The sequence below is a fragment of the Schistocerca americana genome, chromosome 2 (assembly GCF_021461395.2).
Source record: "Schistocerca americana isolate TAMUIC-IGC-003095 chromosome 2, iqSchAmer2.1, whole genome shotgun sequence".
Taxonomy (NCBI): domain Eukaryota; kingdom Metazoa; phylum Arthropoda; class Insecta; order Orthoptera; family Acrididae; genus Schistocerca; species Schistocerca americana.
Window position 1 is genome coordinate 446,407,601 of NC_060120.1, and position 19,672 is coordinate 446,427,272.

The 19,672-nt window shown below is 40.3% G+C and overlaps 1 protein-coding gene across 1 annotated transcript in view; it reads right to left on the minus strand.

Moving 5' to 3' along the window:
* The window catches only part of LOC124595335 (cytokine receptor-like factor 3), a 133,501-nt gene that overhangs the window by 8,601 nt on the left and 105,228 nt on the right, over positions 1 to 19,672 (minus strand). The window contains exon 6 of the mRNA XM_047134044.1: positions 6,435 to 6,543. Within this exon, the coding sequence (XP_046990000.1) occupies positions 6,435 to 6,543 (109 nt within the window). The remainder of the gene's footprint in view (positions 1 to 6,434; positions 6,544 to 19,672) is intronic.

Below are 19,672 nucleotides of genomic sequence, written 5' to 3' on the forward strand. Positions count from 1 at the left end.
TTTTAATGCTCTTCCCTGCTTAAATAATTTTTGCCTGAACAACACAATTTATAATGATGATTTACAAAAGAAAATATGGGTTTATAGATGGATAACAATTCTACATAATAAAACACTGATTTCAAAATGTAACGTGAATTCATCGAACAATATTTGAAAACCTGAGAGCTTTCAAATCTCGTCCAATACAGTCCCCAACCATCAGTCTTTCCTTCTCATCTCATACAGTAAGCCTCCCCTGACACACGGTTCTGGGTGACTTCCCCAAAATCTACCCCTTTTCCTAGACCTCTCCAGTCCTTTCCCTTCACCCCTCTTCCTTCCCCTTTAACCCTTCTGCCTGAAGAAGGAGCCACTGCCTCCGAAAGATTGCCAGTTACAACCATTTTTTGTGTGTGTGTTTTGCTGCCACTTGGTGAGTAGATTTTTTATCTATCCAATTAAGTAAGATTATAAAGTGTGTTGCATTACAAAGTGATGATCTCAGATTATTTTTTTTTTTGTACTGGTTACTATCACTACACAACTGTTGAAGATGGTGTACATATCTGTGTGTGTGTGTGTGTGTGTGTGTGTGTGTGTGTGTGTGTGTCAGTCAGAGAGAGAGAGAGAGAGAGAGAGAGAGAGAGAGAGAGAGAGAGAGAGAGAGAGAGAGAGAGGAGCAGAAATGGTAAAAAGAATAGGGAATGGAAAAGTAGAACTGGTAAAAAGGACATTATAAATAATAAGCAGGTGTCTGCAACATGAACATGCATCCTTCCTTGGTACAGCAAGTTGGAATGCTAGCAAAAAAGAAGCATGCGTCTCTCTCTTTTTCTTTTGTTCTTAGCAATAAAGGCAATAAATGATATATGTCCATTTAAATATAAAAGTTTACTAACTGTTAATGCTGAGAGTATTGTACCATCCCTTATTTTTATTGGTAAATTATACATTTTAACAGTAACATCTTTAAAATGTACTTTTTTTATAAATGCCCAGACTTTGGGCATTTAAAAATGTCCATTGATAAACGTCCTGCCCATGGAGCATTTGCCCGGCCCACATCACTGTGCGTTGCAGCACTTGCTGCGACAAGCAATTATATTGTGCCACTTACGGCCTGCCTAATAGATATGCTCAGGTCCACGGAAGCCCCAGGGTGTTGGTGACTTAGATTTTGCCACCTCTAGGAAAATAAGTTGGTCGTTGGTTGACTGCCAGGATATACAAGAGACATTGTACAAGGCTAATGTTGTATAACTTGGAATGTAACCAACTGTAAAAATGCAATGTACTCATTGTAATGGAAAGCGAATACACATATTGCAAAGAAGAAGAGTGTGAAATCATTCAGTAATATCAGATCTCTTAAGCAACTTTCCAGACTGACACAGGCACCGCAACATAGCAAAAAAAGTCTGATGCCAAGATACCTGGACCACAGTACTTCTCGAACTATTTCCAAACGCAAGTAAAATTAATAATCTACAGTGATCATAAAATATTTTCATGTAAACAGATCATTATAGAAGAATGATACACTGCACATCTGTCACCCGCACAGGGATGATCAGAAGTGTCTGTATTTTAAGGTAATAACATGTGATTGAGAAAGGAGAAGTAGTCAAAATTAAAAGGAAATTTTTACTTTGTGAAGAAAATTTGTGTCCACAGCAACCGGACAACTGCAATTACTTGGCGTTTGAGTTATTACTAGCACTGCAGTTAAAATGGAAAATTCACAACGAATCAAACGGTTGAGGAGTAAGAATTAATTGCCGCAACAACAGCCGAGAATGAGAAGAGAATATTAAGTCCATGGTTGGGAAGATAGGTGTTTCTGTTTATGTCAGTGGTTCCACATAGACATACAACAGCTGGTTATGATCTGGTTGGCTGTTCACAACAGCGATGGCAGTGGCAGTGGCAGCAGCAGCAGAGCAATAGTTCACCCACCGCGTCGCACATGTGTATTGTTGGCAGCACTACACGGCAAGATCATCATGAGCCTACGTGAGCTGTGTTTGGCTCACACAGATTTTATTTATTTACAGTGTTGTGGTTTGTGGGTGAGATAAACGAGGGTGCAACTAGCCGACAAAGTTTGTTACTTTCATGCAGTGTAAGGTCAACGCTGAAACAGCTAGCTGCAATGAAGGGTTAACAGTAGATTTGTTATTGTTTGGTGTAAGCCTGTAGGAATCTGAAGCATGTCGCAACCAGTAGAAGAGATGTTAAGAGTGTTTACGGAGAAGATGACTGGTGAATTTGAAGAGGCAAACAAAGGGTTAAATAGAAACATGGGAAATCTTAGAACATAACTATATGCAACAATGCCAATTTAGAAAATCATACACACAACAAAAGAAGTTTTGCATCGCCGTGGTTCCAAGAGTTCTGGAACCTGTACAGAAAATTGGAATAGAGGTCAACATAAACATCATTTTCGCCCTTTTTATTGATCATGAAAATCACACATTGCTTGATATACCACCATTCAGCGAGACCTTCGGAGGTGGTGGTCCAGATTGCTGTACACACTGGTACCTCTAATACCCAGTAGCATGTCCTCTTGCATTGATGCATGCCTGTATTCATCGTGGCATACTATCCACAAGTTCATCAAGGCACTGTTGGTCCAGATTGTCCCACTCCTGAATGGCGATTCGGCATAGATCCCTCAGAGTGGTCCATAAACAGCCCTTTCAATCTATCCCAGGCATGTTCGATAAGGCTCATGTCAGGAGAACATGCTGGCCACTCTAGTCGAGCGATTTCGTTATCGTGAAGGAAGTCATTCACAAGATGTGCACGATGGGGACGTGAATTGTCGTCCGTGAAGACGAATGCCTCGCCAATATACTGCCGATATGCTTGCACTATCAGTCGGAGGATGGCATTCACATATTGTACAGCCGTTACGGCGCCTTCTGTGACCACCAGCAGCGTATGTTGGCCCCACATAACACCACCCAAAAACAGCAGGGAACCTCCACCTTGCTGCTGTCGCTGGACAGTGTGTCTAAGGCGTTCACAGCCTGGCCAAGTTGCGTCCAAAGATGTCTGACAATTGTCTGGTTGAAAGCATATGCAACACTCATCGGTGAAGGGAACGTGATGCCAATCCTGAGCAGTCCATTCGGAATGTTGTTGGGCCCCTCTGTACTGCGCTGCATGGTGTCATAGTTGCAAAGACGGACCTCACCATGGACGTTGGGAGTGAAGTTGCGCATCATGCAGCCTATTGCGCACAGTTTGAGTCGTAACATGACGTCCTGTGGCTGCACGAAAAGCATTATTCAACAAGGTGGCGTTGCTGTCAGGGTTCCTCTGAGCCATAACCCGTATGTAGCGGTCATCCACTGCATACTTGAGTGGCCTGAGTGAGGCATGTCATTGACAGTTCCTGTCTCTCTGTATCTCATCCATGTCCAAATAACATCACTTTGGCTCACTCCGAGACACCTGGACACTTCCCTTGTTGAGAGCCCTTCCTGGCACAAAGTAACAATGTGGATGCGATCGAACTGTGGTATTAACCGGCTGTTGGATCCCCTCTGTCTATTAGGTGCTGCTTATGCATGGTTGTTTACATCTTTGGGCAGGCTTAGTGAAATCTCTGAACAGTCAAAGGGACTGTGTCTGAGATACAACATCCACAGTCAACGTCTATCTTCAGGAGTTCTGGGAACTAGGGTGATGCAAAACTTTTTTTGATGTGTGTATAAAGAAATCTAGGAAAGAGAAAAAGCAATTGCATACTTTGATTATAACTTCCAAACAACAACAACTGGGTATCGCAATCAGAAGTAACTAAACACTGTGACAAAATGAATGAACAACTTATAGAGGTTAATAATTATGTAAAGTAATCGAGAGAGATATACAAATGGGCATTTAAAACAATTTCTGAACAAATCTGAAACATGGATGGGAAAATCGACATATTAGGACAAAATAAGGATTTAGAGGTGACTGCTATCACAGGATATGTTTGTACTAACTTGAAGGAGAGTGTGTGCTACATAATTGATCAAAATGTAGATGAGAAAGAAGATTCAACTGTCAGTACACCCTAATCGACAGAAAATTTACGGAACTGAAAAAGATGAAAAAGCAATTAAACAGAAAGAAAGCTGGCAACAGCTTGTCAGCAGAATAATGTGAGGAATTACAAAAAGGAAATGGGATTAATTTATCCGTACAAGCCTCAAAGTTTAAACCAAATGGGGAGGTTCATCCCCACTTACTTTCTAAGGGTATTCTTTAGGTCACTCCCTAAATGATGGGAGGATCTGAAAAAGATTTTGTGCTCATTTACTTAGAAGGTAGCACAGCTGGCAGGAGATCAACACGTACAGAGGAATTTAATTTTTGGGATGATTTCCAGAAGAAAATTAAAAGAAAGTACTGATCTCCGAGTGTTTGATACTAAGTATTACATAGTACTTGGAGGAGTTATAAGAAATACACAGAATTGCATCTTACAAAATCCAAATATCTACACAATACATTTGAGGAAGGGCATCTAGTTAAGATTGTAGTGCCTCAAGAATTTCACTGTTAATTCTCGAAACACTCGGCTTTCAACCATCTCGAACACCCGATCTTTTAGGTACGAGTGCAGGAGAGTGAGAACGTTTCTTCTGATCCACCAGTTTCTATGTGCAAGTAGGAAGTTTGTTATTAGAAGACTGTAAGATTGGTGAGTCACTGACAATTTGTCGCCAGTGCCACAGTAGATGTGAGGAGAACTCAACGAGTAATTATGTCGTATTCTTTGATGTGTTAGTGTCTGTGGTGATGTAAAAAAAAAGGGCTATTAAACAGTTGAATATAGAGTGCTATGCACATTCATGTATTGGACTCGCTTGAGACTAGAGACTTTTAAATTATTTCATGTCTTGGCTATGAATGAAACAAGACACATGTATGCTATTTGAACATGTGTAAATGAGTCTAAGGTGTAAGGAATAAGTTAGCTTGCAGAAGTTATTATCTGTGAAAGTTTAACATATAAAGTGATGGAACTGCAAAGTATTATATGAGTACCAAAATTATTTCAAGGATAGAGAAGTATTTTAGTAAATTCCTTTAACCAGCTATAGTCTTCGGAGGAGAAGCTTGAGGGAGATCGACATAGCTGATTATTCAGAGAAGAGGATCGACTACACACAATGTGCAAGTTAACTGAATTGAGAGACGTGTGTGCCTTGCAACTCAATACCACACTGTCTGTTGTTATCCGAAAACGTTAGAAGGTGTTTAGTAAGAAGACTATCACATTATTTGCAGGGGGTGGGGGCTGCAGTTTGTATAACACAGAATTAATAAAAAGATACATAGCTTAAGGCTAAATGACTAGGAGGAGCTATCTCATTTAATTTTAGTGTTTTTAAACATCTCTGACTATATATATATTTTTAAATTTACGTACAGCAACTGCTTGTGCCTTCATTAAAGTTGATGAAATGGTACATATCGGATGGTAACATAGCAACAATCTTGTGCCTTGCTGTCTCTTCGTAACAAGCAATTTTTAATGATGGACACTGGATAATATCTATAGAGAAATAACTACACATATTGACCCCTGTACAATAATAACAGAACCTTTTCCAACTTCACTGAGAATAAGAAATCGGCAAAGGAAACTAGTGAATACTTAGAATCAATTCAATGAACGCTAAATCCTTTTTAAATGCAACTACCTGTAAAAAAAGATATGGAGAAAGTAAAAGACCTCTATAATAGCTAATCCCAATTATAGAATTAAAAAATAAATAATAAATTAAACAATATCTATCCAGTTGTAGTTACAAAAGCTAGCTGTTAGGATCATCACGTTCACTGGGGGTATGAAAAGGGTAGATACCCACCTCAGGAAGTAACTGATGTGTATTTTAACACAGCACAAGGATAATGACCAAAAATAAGTTTTTAATAACATGAACTCAGGGAAGAGGACAGCATGTGAGCCACAGCACATAGGTGAGCTCGGAAGTCCTGAAGCAAGCTATAGCTATAAAAGGGAGTAAGCTTATGTGAATGAGGAAATATCAGTGACATGGCAAATTCTGATATGCACACTGCACTCACAATCAACCAATGGAAAATGGACATGGCCTTTCAAAAACCTTAAGTTGATAACAAATAGTCCCAAAGTTGTTGAAACTGCATAGCAACAAACATTGCAACAACCCAATCAACTGTTTCACTTGCCCTTCCATGACAGCTACACCTGATAGTACCCCAATACAGGAACTCGAAGACTGAATTTTAACAAAATGATTCAAACTATCTGTTCGGTCAATGAACAGTTAAATTACCACAACTTAATTCAGAATTATCTGATTATGTTAGAAATCCCATAGATTTCCCTCACTTTCTAAAGTAAATTCAATTTCCCTGTTGGTTCCAGTTTGTTACAATGGGTTGTTTACGATACTTACCTTGTGCATTAACAAAGATTACTCCAGGTTGTAGAAGATTTTCATCGATAAAATGATGATCAGCAAGAGCAAGACCTTCATCACTACACCCTGCACCGCATTCTAGAACCTTAAAACAGAAGATTACTACATTATTTTTGTATTCCTTAAATATTACTTTCTATGTTAACTACTACCAACACAGCAACAATCTAAATATTTAGATAGAAAAAAATCTAATAACACTGCCCCGTCTCTTATTATGAATACATAAAAACTATCACCATAACTATAAACAGACATTTGCAATGTGTATCAAAATTTTTTATGACATAATATTTTGGAAAAACGTCCAAAATTTCTGTTTATAGCATTACAGGGCTGCATCAAATTAATATATAGCTGACTTTATGATGACAGATTAATCACTACCGACAAAACAGCGGAGGCACTGAGCAGTAGCTAGTAAAATAGAGACCCACAGCCTTTCAATGAAACTAGATGGCAAGAATATATAGCCCAAGTCAAAATGATAAAACACACTATATTATTTAAATTAATAAGTATGAGTCTTCTCCGAGTACTTCTTTCACAATAAAGACTGGTCTCGGACATGGTGATGGTTTATCCCCACTGCATTTCAGTGGGCCCTTGCATTACATCATGAAGATGTGCCAAAAGGAAGCTTCACCTAAGGTCAACATTAGAACAAAATACCCAAGAACAAACTGCAGAAGGTTTGCAGGTGATATACCTTGCTTATGCCTCAAAATGGAAAACGTTTGTCCCCAAATTATCACTCTACAAATATTGCCCAAAAAACAACATTACAAGTGTGATATGAGAAGACTGTGATTATGCTCATAAAATATCACAAAGCTAATCTAGTTTGGCAATATTAATATCTGGGAGTAATCATCACCTTATGGTGATGGATAAGTAGAACCAACAAAATGAAAACAGTTCAATTTTTAATCTTGGCATCATATAATAAGAAACACTTAACAATAGATATCAAAATCCAGCTCTCTAAAATCATAAAGTTCTTGGAAGCTACTTATGTTCTGTTCCAAATTAGAAATGAAAAATTGCCCAACTTGTCAAAACTGAATGAAGGATCATTAGAACTTTTGTAAATAAAAATACCAGGTCCTCCCCAATGAAACTTTCTGTCAAGAGACTGACCCAATCCTCAGTATTATGAAGAAGAAAAGAATCTCATATTTCTTTCATATCTTGTGACTGCCAGAAAACTGTATCTTATGACAACTAGTGAGAAGAAATCTGGCAAAGAAGATGGGAGAGCAAACAATAAGAATTACAGGCCGACCTGACAATTGAACTCAAGGTACTAAATGCAGAGAACAAAGGTAACATTGACACTTTTCTTAAGACTTACAAATTTCAGTAGAAATGATGCATAGAAAGGTTATGGAGGTTTCATAAGAAATGAGAGAATCACAACAGGAACAAATGAACAGGTACTAGGTGAACTACTATAACCAAGCAGCACAACCTTCAAAGAAAAAGTGAATATGTAGCGTCTCAATTGGTCCAATGTAACCAATAATAATAATAATAAAACTGCATCAGTATGTCTTCTCCAAATATATTTATGCTGTCCTGGTGCTTCCAGCTGTCACCTCTTGAGTTGCATGCCTTCATGTTTGACACTAACAAGCCTAAGTACAGGTAATTATCATAAATCACGGAACAGTATGGTAGATGGGCCATTTTATTAGCAGATGCTAGGTATATCACCTTTTAATTTAGCATATTTACAAAGGCAATTTTCTAAACAGTATACATGTTACTTTGTAAATGATATAAAATCAATAAATAAAGATAATCAGCATGATAATGGAGAGATTCCTGATGATTGGACAAAGGCAATTATTATACCTATTTTTCAGTAGGGTAACCAGCTGCTCTGGTAGGACTACAAAGGAATAACATGTATGAAGATATATGAAGAGAGAATTTTAAAGAAAATACAAAACAAGATAAAACTGCAATTGAGAGAGGAACAACAGGGATTTTTGGCTAGCCGGTCAACTATAGATGCCATATTTACACCGAGACAGATAGTAAAAAAGAAATGGGAAAGACACTGTAGTTGCTTTCATTGATATAAAAAAGATGTATAACACTGACAGGTGAGAACAGAGACAGCAAGGTCTGAAATGAATGGAACTATCTCAAAACAGCTCTCAGAAAGATGTAAAGGAAATCCCTAAACTGTGTCATAATAGATGGAAAAAATAAGAATGGTTTACAGCAGATACAGGGATTCAACAAGGAAGTGTACACTCATCAGTGTTTTTCAGTATAGTCATGGACAACATCACAAGTAAAGTTTACGAAGGATCAACAGCACATGATAGAAAATTATACTATGTGCAGACAATGTGATGACAATGAGCAGAAAATACCTTGCAAAGGATAATTGGAGAAGCAGGTATGGAAATAAGCTCAACAAAAAGCAAGATAGAGAAAATCAACACGGAAAATGAAACATGGAGTGTGTAGGTTGTACAGTAAAATTTATTAAACAAGTAGATATTTTCAAACTTCTAGGAAGTAAGCTAACATCAATGAAGAAACTTTGGAGAGGACAGTAAATTTCTCAAAATTATTATTATTGTATATAAGGCATAATTAGGAATTGAAAAATGACCATGAAAACAAAGATCATGATATATAAATTACATTATTTAACAATTTTGACCCATGGATGAAGATGATGGACCTGTACAAAGAAAGACTGAGTAGAAAACAAGCAACAGAGATGAACTTTCTACAAGGGATCCTGAGTAAGATGCGAAGGGATAGGATAAGAAATGAAAAAATAGGAAACATGGTTCAGATCAATCTCCTAAAAGGAACTATGGAGAGAAAGAGGCTGAAATGTTTTGGCCACATTAAAAGAAAGGGGGAAAAAGACTACCAAGAAGAGCTCTGAAATGGACAGAATCTGGAAGAAGACCAATTGGAAGACCATGAACAAGATGGAGAGATCAGGTGAATTATGATGTAAATCAGAGAGGACAACAATGGGAGTAAATGGTGAACAAAAGACTGTGGTAGATAAGAAAAGACTGGAAGAAGATTTGTGAATGACCTGCACAGGCAGAAATGTTTCAGGAAGAAGAAGTAGAAACAGCAGGGTGATAGTTTCATCGAAGTATATTTCTACTCCTCAGATAAAACTCAGAAGTACACAAAAATCTGTGATCTGTCCATCTGTTTTGCATCTACCAGAGAAGCAGGAGGCAAGGCAAGGAACCATCAGAAGAACAAAGTATAATGGATGTGAAAGCTCTGGAGTGAGAGATAGAGACACGGAAACAAGATACATGGGTGATCTATTGTGGACTAGAATGGTGGAGTGTAGTGGAAACAGGAGGGGAAGCCGAGGCTAGGTGGAGAACAGGGGCTAGCAGAGACTGAGGCTTGGTTGATTGTGGGAGTGATATGTATATTGGAGGGAAGGTTTCACCTGAACATTCCCTCAGAAAAGCTGCTGTAGAGCCTACAGAGGATTCAGATGGCAGGGCTTGTGAAAAAAAAAGTTGCCAGGTCCAGATGGAATCCCATTTTGGTTTTACAGAGAATACTCATTCGTACTGGTCTCTGACTTAGTTTACATTCATAGCGAATCTCTCACCCAGTGCAAAGTTCAAAGTGAATGGAAAACAGTGCCAGTGATTCTGTATATAACAAGTGTAAAATAAAGGACTTGTAAAATTGCATGCCAACACTCTGCAGAATATTTGAGCATATTCTAAGAGTATAAATATAATAAGCTTCTGTCCACAGATCGGCATGGATTCAGAAAGGATCACTCATGTAAAAGTCAGTTTGCAGTTTTCCAGCACAATATGCTGCAAACCATGGATGAAGGGTAACAGATAAAGTCCATATTTCTAGATTTCTTCAAAGTGTCCAATCCAGTGCCACACTGTAGACAGTTCACTAAAGTCCAATCATACAGAATAGTTTCTCAGACATGTGAGGGTCCAAAGCCTCTTTAAGTTTCAACGAAGGTCATAATCTGCAGAATTGTCTCCAAAACAGATTCCAGATTCTGAGCCAAATGGAAGGTCTGAACGAGAGACTGAAGGTTCTGTCACAGGCTAGGCCGCGATTTCCTAGACTTGCGCCATAGTGTTGAGAACCACAGGCTGTGGTGTACATTACATATTATGGGCTGCTAAGTACATAGTTGATTGTACATGGGGGAGCACACAAGAGTTAGGTGACTCTCTGTCTAGTCCAGATTACCGAAGTATCAGTGTAACATCCAAATAAATGCTCCCAACAAGAGAGGATATTAAAATCCTTGTGGTTAACTGCCAAAATATTTGCAACAAACTGCCACAGAGTCTGAAGTGATCCTAATATGCAGTGAAGCTCACAGAAATAACATGTACAGAAAGCTGGTTAAAACCGAAAATTGACAGCACTGTGAACTCAAATGTAGTGTGGTACCTTGTACAGAATGACCTGCCCCAAGTCATGAAAGCCATGAAACAAGGAAATCAGATAGATTCAGTGTTCCCTGACTTCCAAAAAGTACAGGACTCAGTACCACTCACATGACTATTATCAAAAGTATGATCATGTGGGGTATTGAGCACGATTTGTAACTGGACTGAGGATTTTTTTGGTGAGGAGGACACGTTATCTAGGTTGGAGAGTAATCGACAGATCAACACGTAACTTTAGGTGTGCCCATGAAGTGTGTTGGGACACTTGCTGTTCATGTTGTATATTAATGACTTTGCAGACTTTTCACAGATAATGCAGTTACCTATAATGAAGTACTGTCTGAAGAAAGCTGTATGAATATTGAGTCAGATCTTTATACAATTTCGAAGTGATGCAAAGACTCACTATAAATGAACGGTCATGTAAAACTGTTCACTTCACAAAATAAAGACACACAGGGTCCTATGATTGCAATATCAATGAGCCATGGCTGAAATTGATTATTCCGTTCAGATTCCTGGTTGTAACATCTTGTAATAGTGATACGAAATGGAATGCTCACATATTAGCCATAAATAAAGCACGTGGCAGACTGTGGTTCACTGGTAGAGTACGAGGAAAATGCAATTAATCTGAATAAGAGATTATTTGCAAAACAATTGTGCTGTCCATCCTGGAGTCTTGACAAGTGTGTGGGACATGCACCAAATATGACTAACAGGCCTATTGAAAAGATACGAAGAAGTGCAGCACAATTAGTTACTGTTTGATCCTTGGGAGAGTGTCACAAAGATGCCAAAAGAACTGAATTGGCAGAAGCCTGGAGACAGATGCAAACCATTCCATGAAGGCCCACTTAGAAAGTTTAAAGAACCAACATTAAGTAATGAATCTAGGAATATACTACAGCCCCCCCTTACACATCGCTCATACAGGGTTTATGAAAACAAAATTAGATGAATTAGAACATGCACAGAGGTGTTTAAACAATCATCCTTCCCATGCTCCATATGTGACTAGAATGGCAAAAACCCCAAATAACTGGTATAATGGGATGTATTTCCTGCCATGCACTTCAAAGTGTAGATGTAGAATAAATCCAGTTTGTTGTCCTGGAGAGCAAGTGTTCACCAGGGGCAAAGATATCATCAGGAGTACACCTGGGAAATAATGTTGAACTGTTCTTGTTCTCCACATGCATAAACAATCTGATTGATAGGGTGAGCAGCAATCTATGACTGTTTGCTGATGATGCTGTAGCGTATGGGAAAGTGTCTGTAGGGGGAATGTAGAAGAATTTGAGTTAATGCAAATGAGTACAAAAAACAATTCCATGATGTTCAAATACGTTATTAGTGGTATGCTGTTCAACAAAATCTATATCCCACATGCCTTAAGACAAAGGAGAAAGGGTGAAAGGTGATACACATGGGATTAAAATAGAAGTAAAACGACAGAGGAGCTAAAAGACAGACACAAGGAAATGTGGCTGGCTGACCACTTACAAAAAACATGGGTGAGCCAGTCATCCTGTTAACACATTAAGAACATCTCCCTAAAATGTGAGGAAACAAGTGAGACAAATCAAAAATCTTTAAACCTATCACCACATTCATCTGCATGTTGCTTAAAATAGAGGGCAGATCTGTTGGCAAAATTGCAGCTGCCCTTTGGTTGGAAAATAAAACACAGTATAATAAAAAGTGAAGACAAATAAGGATGACTTTGTCCCATCTGCGCAACTGGGAGGAGGTACACCATGGCCGCATTGTGGGCCTTAAAAACAGAGATTGTTGTCTGTCACTTCCAGCCACTCATGTTTCCATCAACCCATGACTCTGTACCTCAAAAATGAAATTACAGCATGCAGGAGGATGCCACATTGAACTAACTGAGAAACATGCCTCCATTTCTGCTATATCTGCCCCTCCATTCTCCATTATACCTATGTGCCCTGACACCCAGCAGGACACCTACTTCCCCAACCTTTGTAACCAGAGAAGGGTGTCCTGGATATCCTGGACTACTTTTTCAGCTGGATACAAGTGTTTTAGGGACTGAAGGGTACTCACCAAGTAAGAACAGACAAGGAATTTTGCAGGGACGGCACATCTCATCTGCTCCAGCGCCCTCAAGATCGCGGATAGTTTGGCATCAAATGCAGTGCACTCTGGAAGCAACCGACTCCTGAGAACAAAATCCCAGAAAACAAAAGAACAACTAAATGAGTCCCCTTCTTTAGACCTATCCATGAGTACAGCGCCACATCAGGGTGCTCATTAAAAATAGCGTACTAAAAACAGAAGCTGGAGGGCACTCCCTCCTCTACTGCACCAAATCTAAAATTACTTGAGACTTCTGCAGTAGCCAGGATGGCAGTCGGTTAAAATCCCAGATTTGAGCCCATAAGTGCCCCACATAAAGGTCCAACACATAAAGGGACTCCAACACACATTTTGCATGGATCCGAAACAGCCTAGTTGCCCACGGATAATTTATAAAGATGAATTCCATAGCCAGACAAGCAACGGTATGGTATGCTGGGGAAGTAGGAGTAGTGAGGAAGTGACAAGCCTGACATTATAAGAAGCCGGTGCTGGATGGTACGTGGTGGTGCTCAGTCTCTTGAATTTCAACACAGAGACTGAGTATGGAGCTGGTCCTGTAGGCATCCTTGGCCATCCTGATCCACTCATGGTGTACAGCATCAATGATCTTCAGGTAAGAAGGCCTCACTGACCTGTACACTGTGCACAAATAGTCCAGGTGCAATTGCAAACATTCTCAGTAAAACTGGAGCAGATGCACCCTATCTGCTCCTCAAGACCTGCGGTAAGACACTTCAAAATATTCATTGCCTTTTAGGACTGCTTTCACGACCTTCAGGTCTGGTAAAAGACAGTTTGGAGTAAAAAATGAGGCCCAAAAATACACACAGAGTCTTTAAAAGGGAGAATGGTGTTCCACATACACAATTCACATTAATTAAAAATACAATGAGAATGGTTAAATTGAATGAACTCTCACTCTCTCTCTCTCTCTCTCTCTCTCTCTCTCTGTGCAGAAAATTTAAAACTGGTCTCTGCAGTCCACACCTCCAGCCTCTTTACTGTAAGTTGCAACCGACGAGTTGCTGTTGAAATGCTGGGGAGAAACAGAAAACTGCACAGTTGTTCACAAATAAGGAGCATTTTACAGGACTACTTACCATAGACATGGTAGTGTTTATGGCTATGGAGAAGAGGGTAACACTTAAAATACTGCCCTGAGGAACACCATTCTCCTGCTCAAAACTACGTCACCAGCTCAGTACTGAAAAAAGTGCTTTGGCAGGAAGGGCCAAACAAAGATGGGGAGGTGGCCTTTGGTGGAGCTGCCTGAGAATACGGTGTCTCCAGGAAGTAAAGTACTCCTTACTGATATCAAAACATGTACGTATATAATGCTGTTTACATAGGAAAACCTGCTGAATAGCTGTCTCAAGCCAGGAAATGTTGTCGATAGTGAATCGGAATTCCCTTAATCCACACTGAGAATGTCTTAGCAGCTGCCTGGTCTCCAACATCCAGACCAGACGATGGTTAAACATTCACTCCAAGGGCTTCCCTAAATAACTCATAAAGGCAATGCTCCGATAACTACAGGGACGTGTTCGGTCCTTTACCGGTTTGAGAAGAGGTACCAAAATTGTCTTCCTCCACACGTTGGGAAAATTGCCTGCCTGCCACATCAAATTAAAACATTGTAAAAGTATTTCCTTTGACACTGGTTGCTGGTTCTGCACCATGCTGTATCAGATGTGGTAGTGATTGGGAGCAGTATCACAAGCTGCAGAGAGTGCCGAATCCAGCTCCCAGACGAAGAATGGGCAGTTGCGGGTTCTCCGAACTGTTAGACCCGAAGTCCATTCAGCCTTTCCATGATGGCACAGTAATGACGGAACACTGGATCCTGGCTGGCAGCAGCACCAGTCAGTGCAAAACGCTCTGCCATTGTATGTTTGAAATCTCCAGGTGTTATTTGGAGATAAACATGGTTCAACAATGTTGCTACAGGAGACCGACTGCCTTTTCCGGAAATCCTCCTGATGGCTTCGCACGTTGTAACAGAACAAGTAGAATAGTTGATCGAGTCCAGGAACATTTGCCATTACCTTTCTTGCTCTCCTTGCTGATGCATCAAGCCTTTGCCCTTGCTACTTGAAAGGCTGCAAGGTCTTCCCAGCGTTGGGCAGCACTTAAACTGTCGCAGAGCTGCACACCTGACCCGCATGTCTGAATGGCACTCGTTGGTCCGCCAAGGGACATGTACCTCCTAGGAAGATGAGAGGACTTTGGAATGGATAAGTCAGCGGCACAGTGGATTACTTGCGTGACGTGGTCCACTCCCTCCTGGATGCTGTCATGGCATTCAGACACAGTTAGTTGGTTGAGCAGCACCCAATTGGCTCTGCTGATCATCCACTGTGGTTGCATCCTTTCAGGGAGAGCTCCATGTAGTAGGTGAATGCAGAGTGGAAAGTGGTCACAGGAATGGAGGTCATCAATGATTTCCCACTAAACAGAGTTCGCAAGGGCTGGAGAGCAGAGAGAGAGGTTGTTGGCTAAGGATGACACAGTAGCAGCACAGAAATGAGTGGGAGTGCCTGTGTAGAGGTTGCACAGCTCATGAAGCAGCACGAGGCTCTCCAAAACCTGACTCCGAGGCAAGTAGAGGTCGAGCCCCACAGTACATGATGGTCATTGAAGTATTTCAGTATGAGAAATGGTTGTGGGAGTTGTTCTATAGGACCCATTAGAGCCTCAGAGTCAATCACATCATGCGTAGGTAAATACAAGTAGCAAACAGTGATCTTCTGAAATATGTGAATTTCAATGGCAACCTCTTGCAGGCCAGTAGCTATGGGGAGAGCAGACGAGCAGTGCGCATTATTGACAAACAAAGTGACCCCTCCCTTGGCCCTTTCCCCAGTCAGGTCATCCTTGTGATAGTACTGGGACACCAGATGCTTTAAAATGTGTTTCCTGGAAACACAAACACAGAGGGCATTCCAGTTTCAATTCCTCTACACATGTCCTGAATCCGCTTATGTTCCACTGTAATACAGGAGCCCTCTATCATGGAGCTTGTACTTTCACCTGTCTTTCCGCAATGGAGGCCAGCCCACAGTCAGTGGAGGCTCAATGTTGGAGTGAGATGTTGCCCCAGGCTGAAAAGATCCATCGGCTCTGTAGACGAGTCATGAGAGAAACCACAGAGAGGGATGTCAACATCGTGAGACTGCTTGCTTCTTGTCTCCACTGGCAGCTGATTTTTTGTCTTATATTTCAGTTTTTCTGCCTGGGGATAATCCGGAGCTGCAGCCATGGAGGTAGTAGCACCAGTACTGGACGATGGACCATTCTGAACCTTTGGAGGAGCGGGAGATCCGCAATGGTCGCAACCATGGCCTTGGCTGACAGTCTGGGAAGAGGTACAGGCTTCAAAGTAATTGCAGCAGGACAAGCACAATGTCAAAGGCACATGCTAGTACTGGCACTAGCACCCTACAATTTTGTACAGGCATCGACGATCTTCTGAACAGGCTGTTTAACAAAAGAATCAACGGAGGTAGTGAATGTTGGTGGCTGCATGGCATTGTAGATATTTTTGGCCTCACCATACAAGATATGCTTGGTTGTTTTGGTATCCTGTATCTTTCTTTTCTTCACAAAACACATTGCAGTCCCTACTCCAGACAGGGTGAACCCCAGAGCTGTTAACACACTTCGGAGGAGATGAACAGCCAACTCCTTCATGGGTGGCTTCACCAAATTTGCCTCAAGTGGCTTCTCCTTTACAACCTAAGTTGATGTGCCCAAAGCACTGACATATAAAACAATGCATAGGGTTGGGGATCTAAGGCTGCAAACTGAGGTGAAGGGAACCTGCCTTAATAATATGCTCTAGAAGTTTTGTACTGCTGAACGTCAGCATAAATGAGTTGGATTTGTAAGATATTCTGCATGTCAACTATTCCTTCTCACGTGCACTCGACTTTCAGTTCTTCTTTGGAGATAGGTACCAGATTCCCACATATCACAAATCCTTTTCTGTAATTCAATTTGGTGCAGAGTTCAGTTTCAATGGTATATTCCCCAGAGAATTTCATTTTTGCAGGTTCATTGCCTCCAGTGAATTAGAAGTTTCAAGCAATAGTGTCCTGCTCACCAATTGTCCTACTGACCAATTTTTATGTCTCTATGCTCTCTAAATCCTTTTGAATGTAAAAAGGGGTGACTTTCTCAAAGGTTCTCTCTTTTCTTTTAACTATCAAATACAAATACTGATCTGCAGCATCCACTCTGTTATGAAATATTGAGCTACTCTTAATAGCTTCAGAATATGGAGGGCTTGTAACACGAGGCCTCTTGAACGACTGAGTGTTGGTACCTACCAGCAGCCCACCTATTTGGCTGGGAGGAGGAGATGATGATTCTGAGGGGTCCATCTCGGTCACACGAGCAGCTATGGAAATAAAAGTCCACCTGGACAGAGCCCCACATGCCTAGGTAAGCATTATACAAATGAGGTGCTGTAGTTCCCCAGGGGTTGCCTGCTAACGACTGTTTCACCTCACTGTCATTTGAAATAAATCAGGCGAGTTGGCACAGGTTCATAGTGTCCAATTTAAAGCCAGCTCTGTGTGGTATACAAGGATGATGCGCTCAATGGACTTGTGCCTCGATGTCAAACATCCCTTGTTTAGCATCTTACAGCACCGTATGTGGAGGATTTGGGAGAGTATTAGCGACACATTATAAGACTGAAAAAGTACAAACCGGAAATGCTGACAACTCCTGTTTACTTTGACATGCCATTCAGTACAACAGTAGAAGAGAAAGGCCTCAAAAGCACATTAGTTTGTACTATGGGCAATGAGAGATGGCGAAGCACCAAGACATTATGTGTGCTTGTCAATGGAACAAAGACGTGACCCTACATCATCCTCAGTCATAAAACTATGCCCAATTAAAAGCTTCTACCTGGTGTCACATTTTGTTGCAATGGAAAAGGAAGGATGACCAATGAGTTGATTACTGACACCAGCAGTGAAGGCAGAAATCCTCAGATTAAACACAGATCTTGTCGTGATTCCAGAAGGAATGTCTTTGCAACTACAACTGTTAGATATCATGGTCAATAAGCCATTTGAAGACCATCTGAAGCAACTGTACAGCAATAGATTACTGCTGGGAATTTGATGAAGCCTTTGGTATATTTAACTGTGGAATGGATCCATACTACTTGGACACACATATCCTGTGTATCAATTGTGAATGGCTTTAAGAAGTACTGTGTTCAAATGCATTAGATGGTAGTGAAGAGTATCTACTATGGGCAGAAATGCAAGATAATCATGACAGTATCAGTGACATTGCAGATTCTGTGGACCATTCTAGTGAGGAGGACAAAGAGGCATTTGTATCTGACCAAGGGAGATAACTATCTGATTTTATTTTCTGTGGACTGGTACTTTTATTGTCTCCTTCAGTTACCTGTAAAAAGGTAACCATTTTTTAAGGTTTCAAAATAAACTTAGTATGTGCATACATGTTTTTTTTTCTATAATCCCTTGTAGAGCAATGGAGAGTCATTCTGGATTTGGAGATACATAATATATCACAAGGATGACAAGAGAAATTAGGACTTATATGGAAGCATATAGCCAAGTCATTTTTCCCTTGCTCCAATTGCAAATGGAGCTGAAAAAGGAATGCTTAACGGTGGTACAAGACACCCTCCACCACATGGTTGCGTTTGGAGTATGTAAGCAGGTGTACCTGTATGGATAGCCATTAAAGTCAGCCACATTATGCTGTGAAGCATGCTCTGCAACTAGGTGCACCAGTTGGGCTATGCTGCAGTGTAGTGTTCTCAGATATTATCTGTCCTATACTCTGTGCCTGTCGGCGACTGATTGCTGTTCCCATTTGATGAGTGGTGAGATTAAGGTAGATTAATATAATGCATATATTTACTGGAAGAAAAGGAGTGAAATTTTTTTGACTTCACTGTGGTGTCTCCCCCCTCCCTCTGCATTTTATGTTGTTCAACCTGCAATTTATACAAGATCCTCCTCCACCTTCTCTTTCAATTTTTGCAGTTTTTTCTCTTATATTCATTCTGATGAATATGTATCTTTAAATTTCAGGATTTGTACACAAACAAGGAAAAACAATTCCCAGATATCTCAGTTAAAAATACATTTTCTCCCAGGAAAAAACACATTCTTTCCATGTTAAGTGACAGTACATTCTACCTCGGAACTGTAAAACTTGTCAGTCCTTTAAATGATTATGGTTTTATACACGAGTGTAGAATTTCCCAGCACTTTAGAAAACGAAAAATCAGGGGAAAAAAATACATGTTTTGGAAAGATCTTTGATGTGCAGCAAACTGTACGCTGCATATTTTTGTATTACATAAGTATTAATTCAAATTCCACCAAACACTGCAGGTTACTTTCAGAAGCATTGGAATCAAGATTGCGAACTGCTTTTGCAAGCCAGACATAGCTCATGTCAAATGTTCTCGCCAGCCGACGACCGCAGATATTCAGAGCATAGGACACTTGATGTAGTCAGCCAATAGCAACATCACTGTTGAGTAGTGCGAACACACAAACAGGAAAAGTTAATAGTTTAAATTAATATACATAGTGTTGCTACAAGAAAAGAAATGCTTCCACATATAATATTGGTCTCTAAGATTAATGAGCTGCAAGA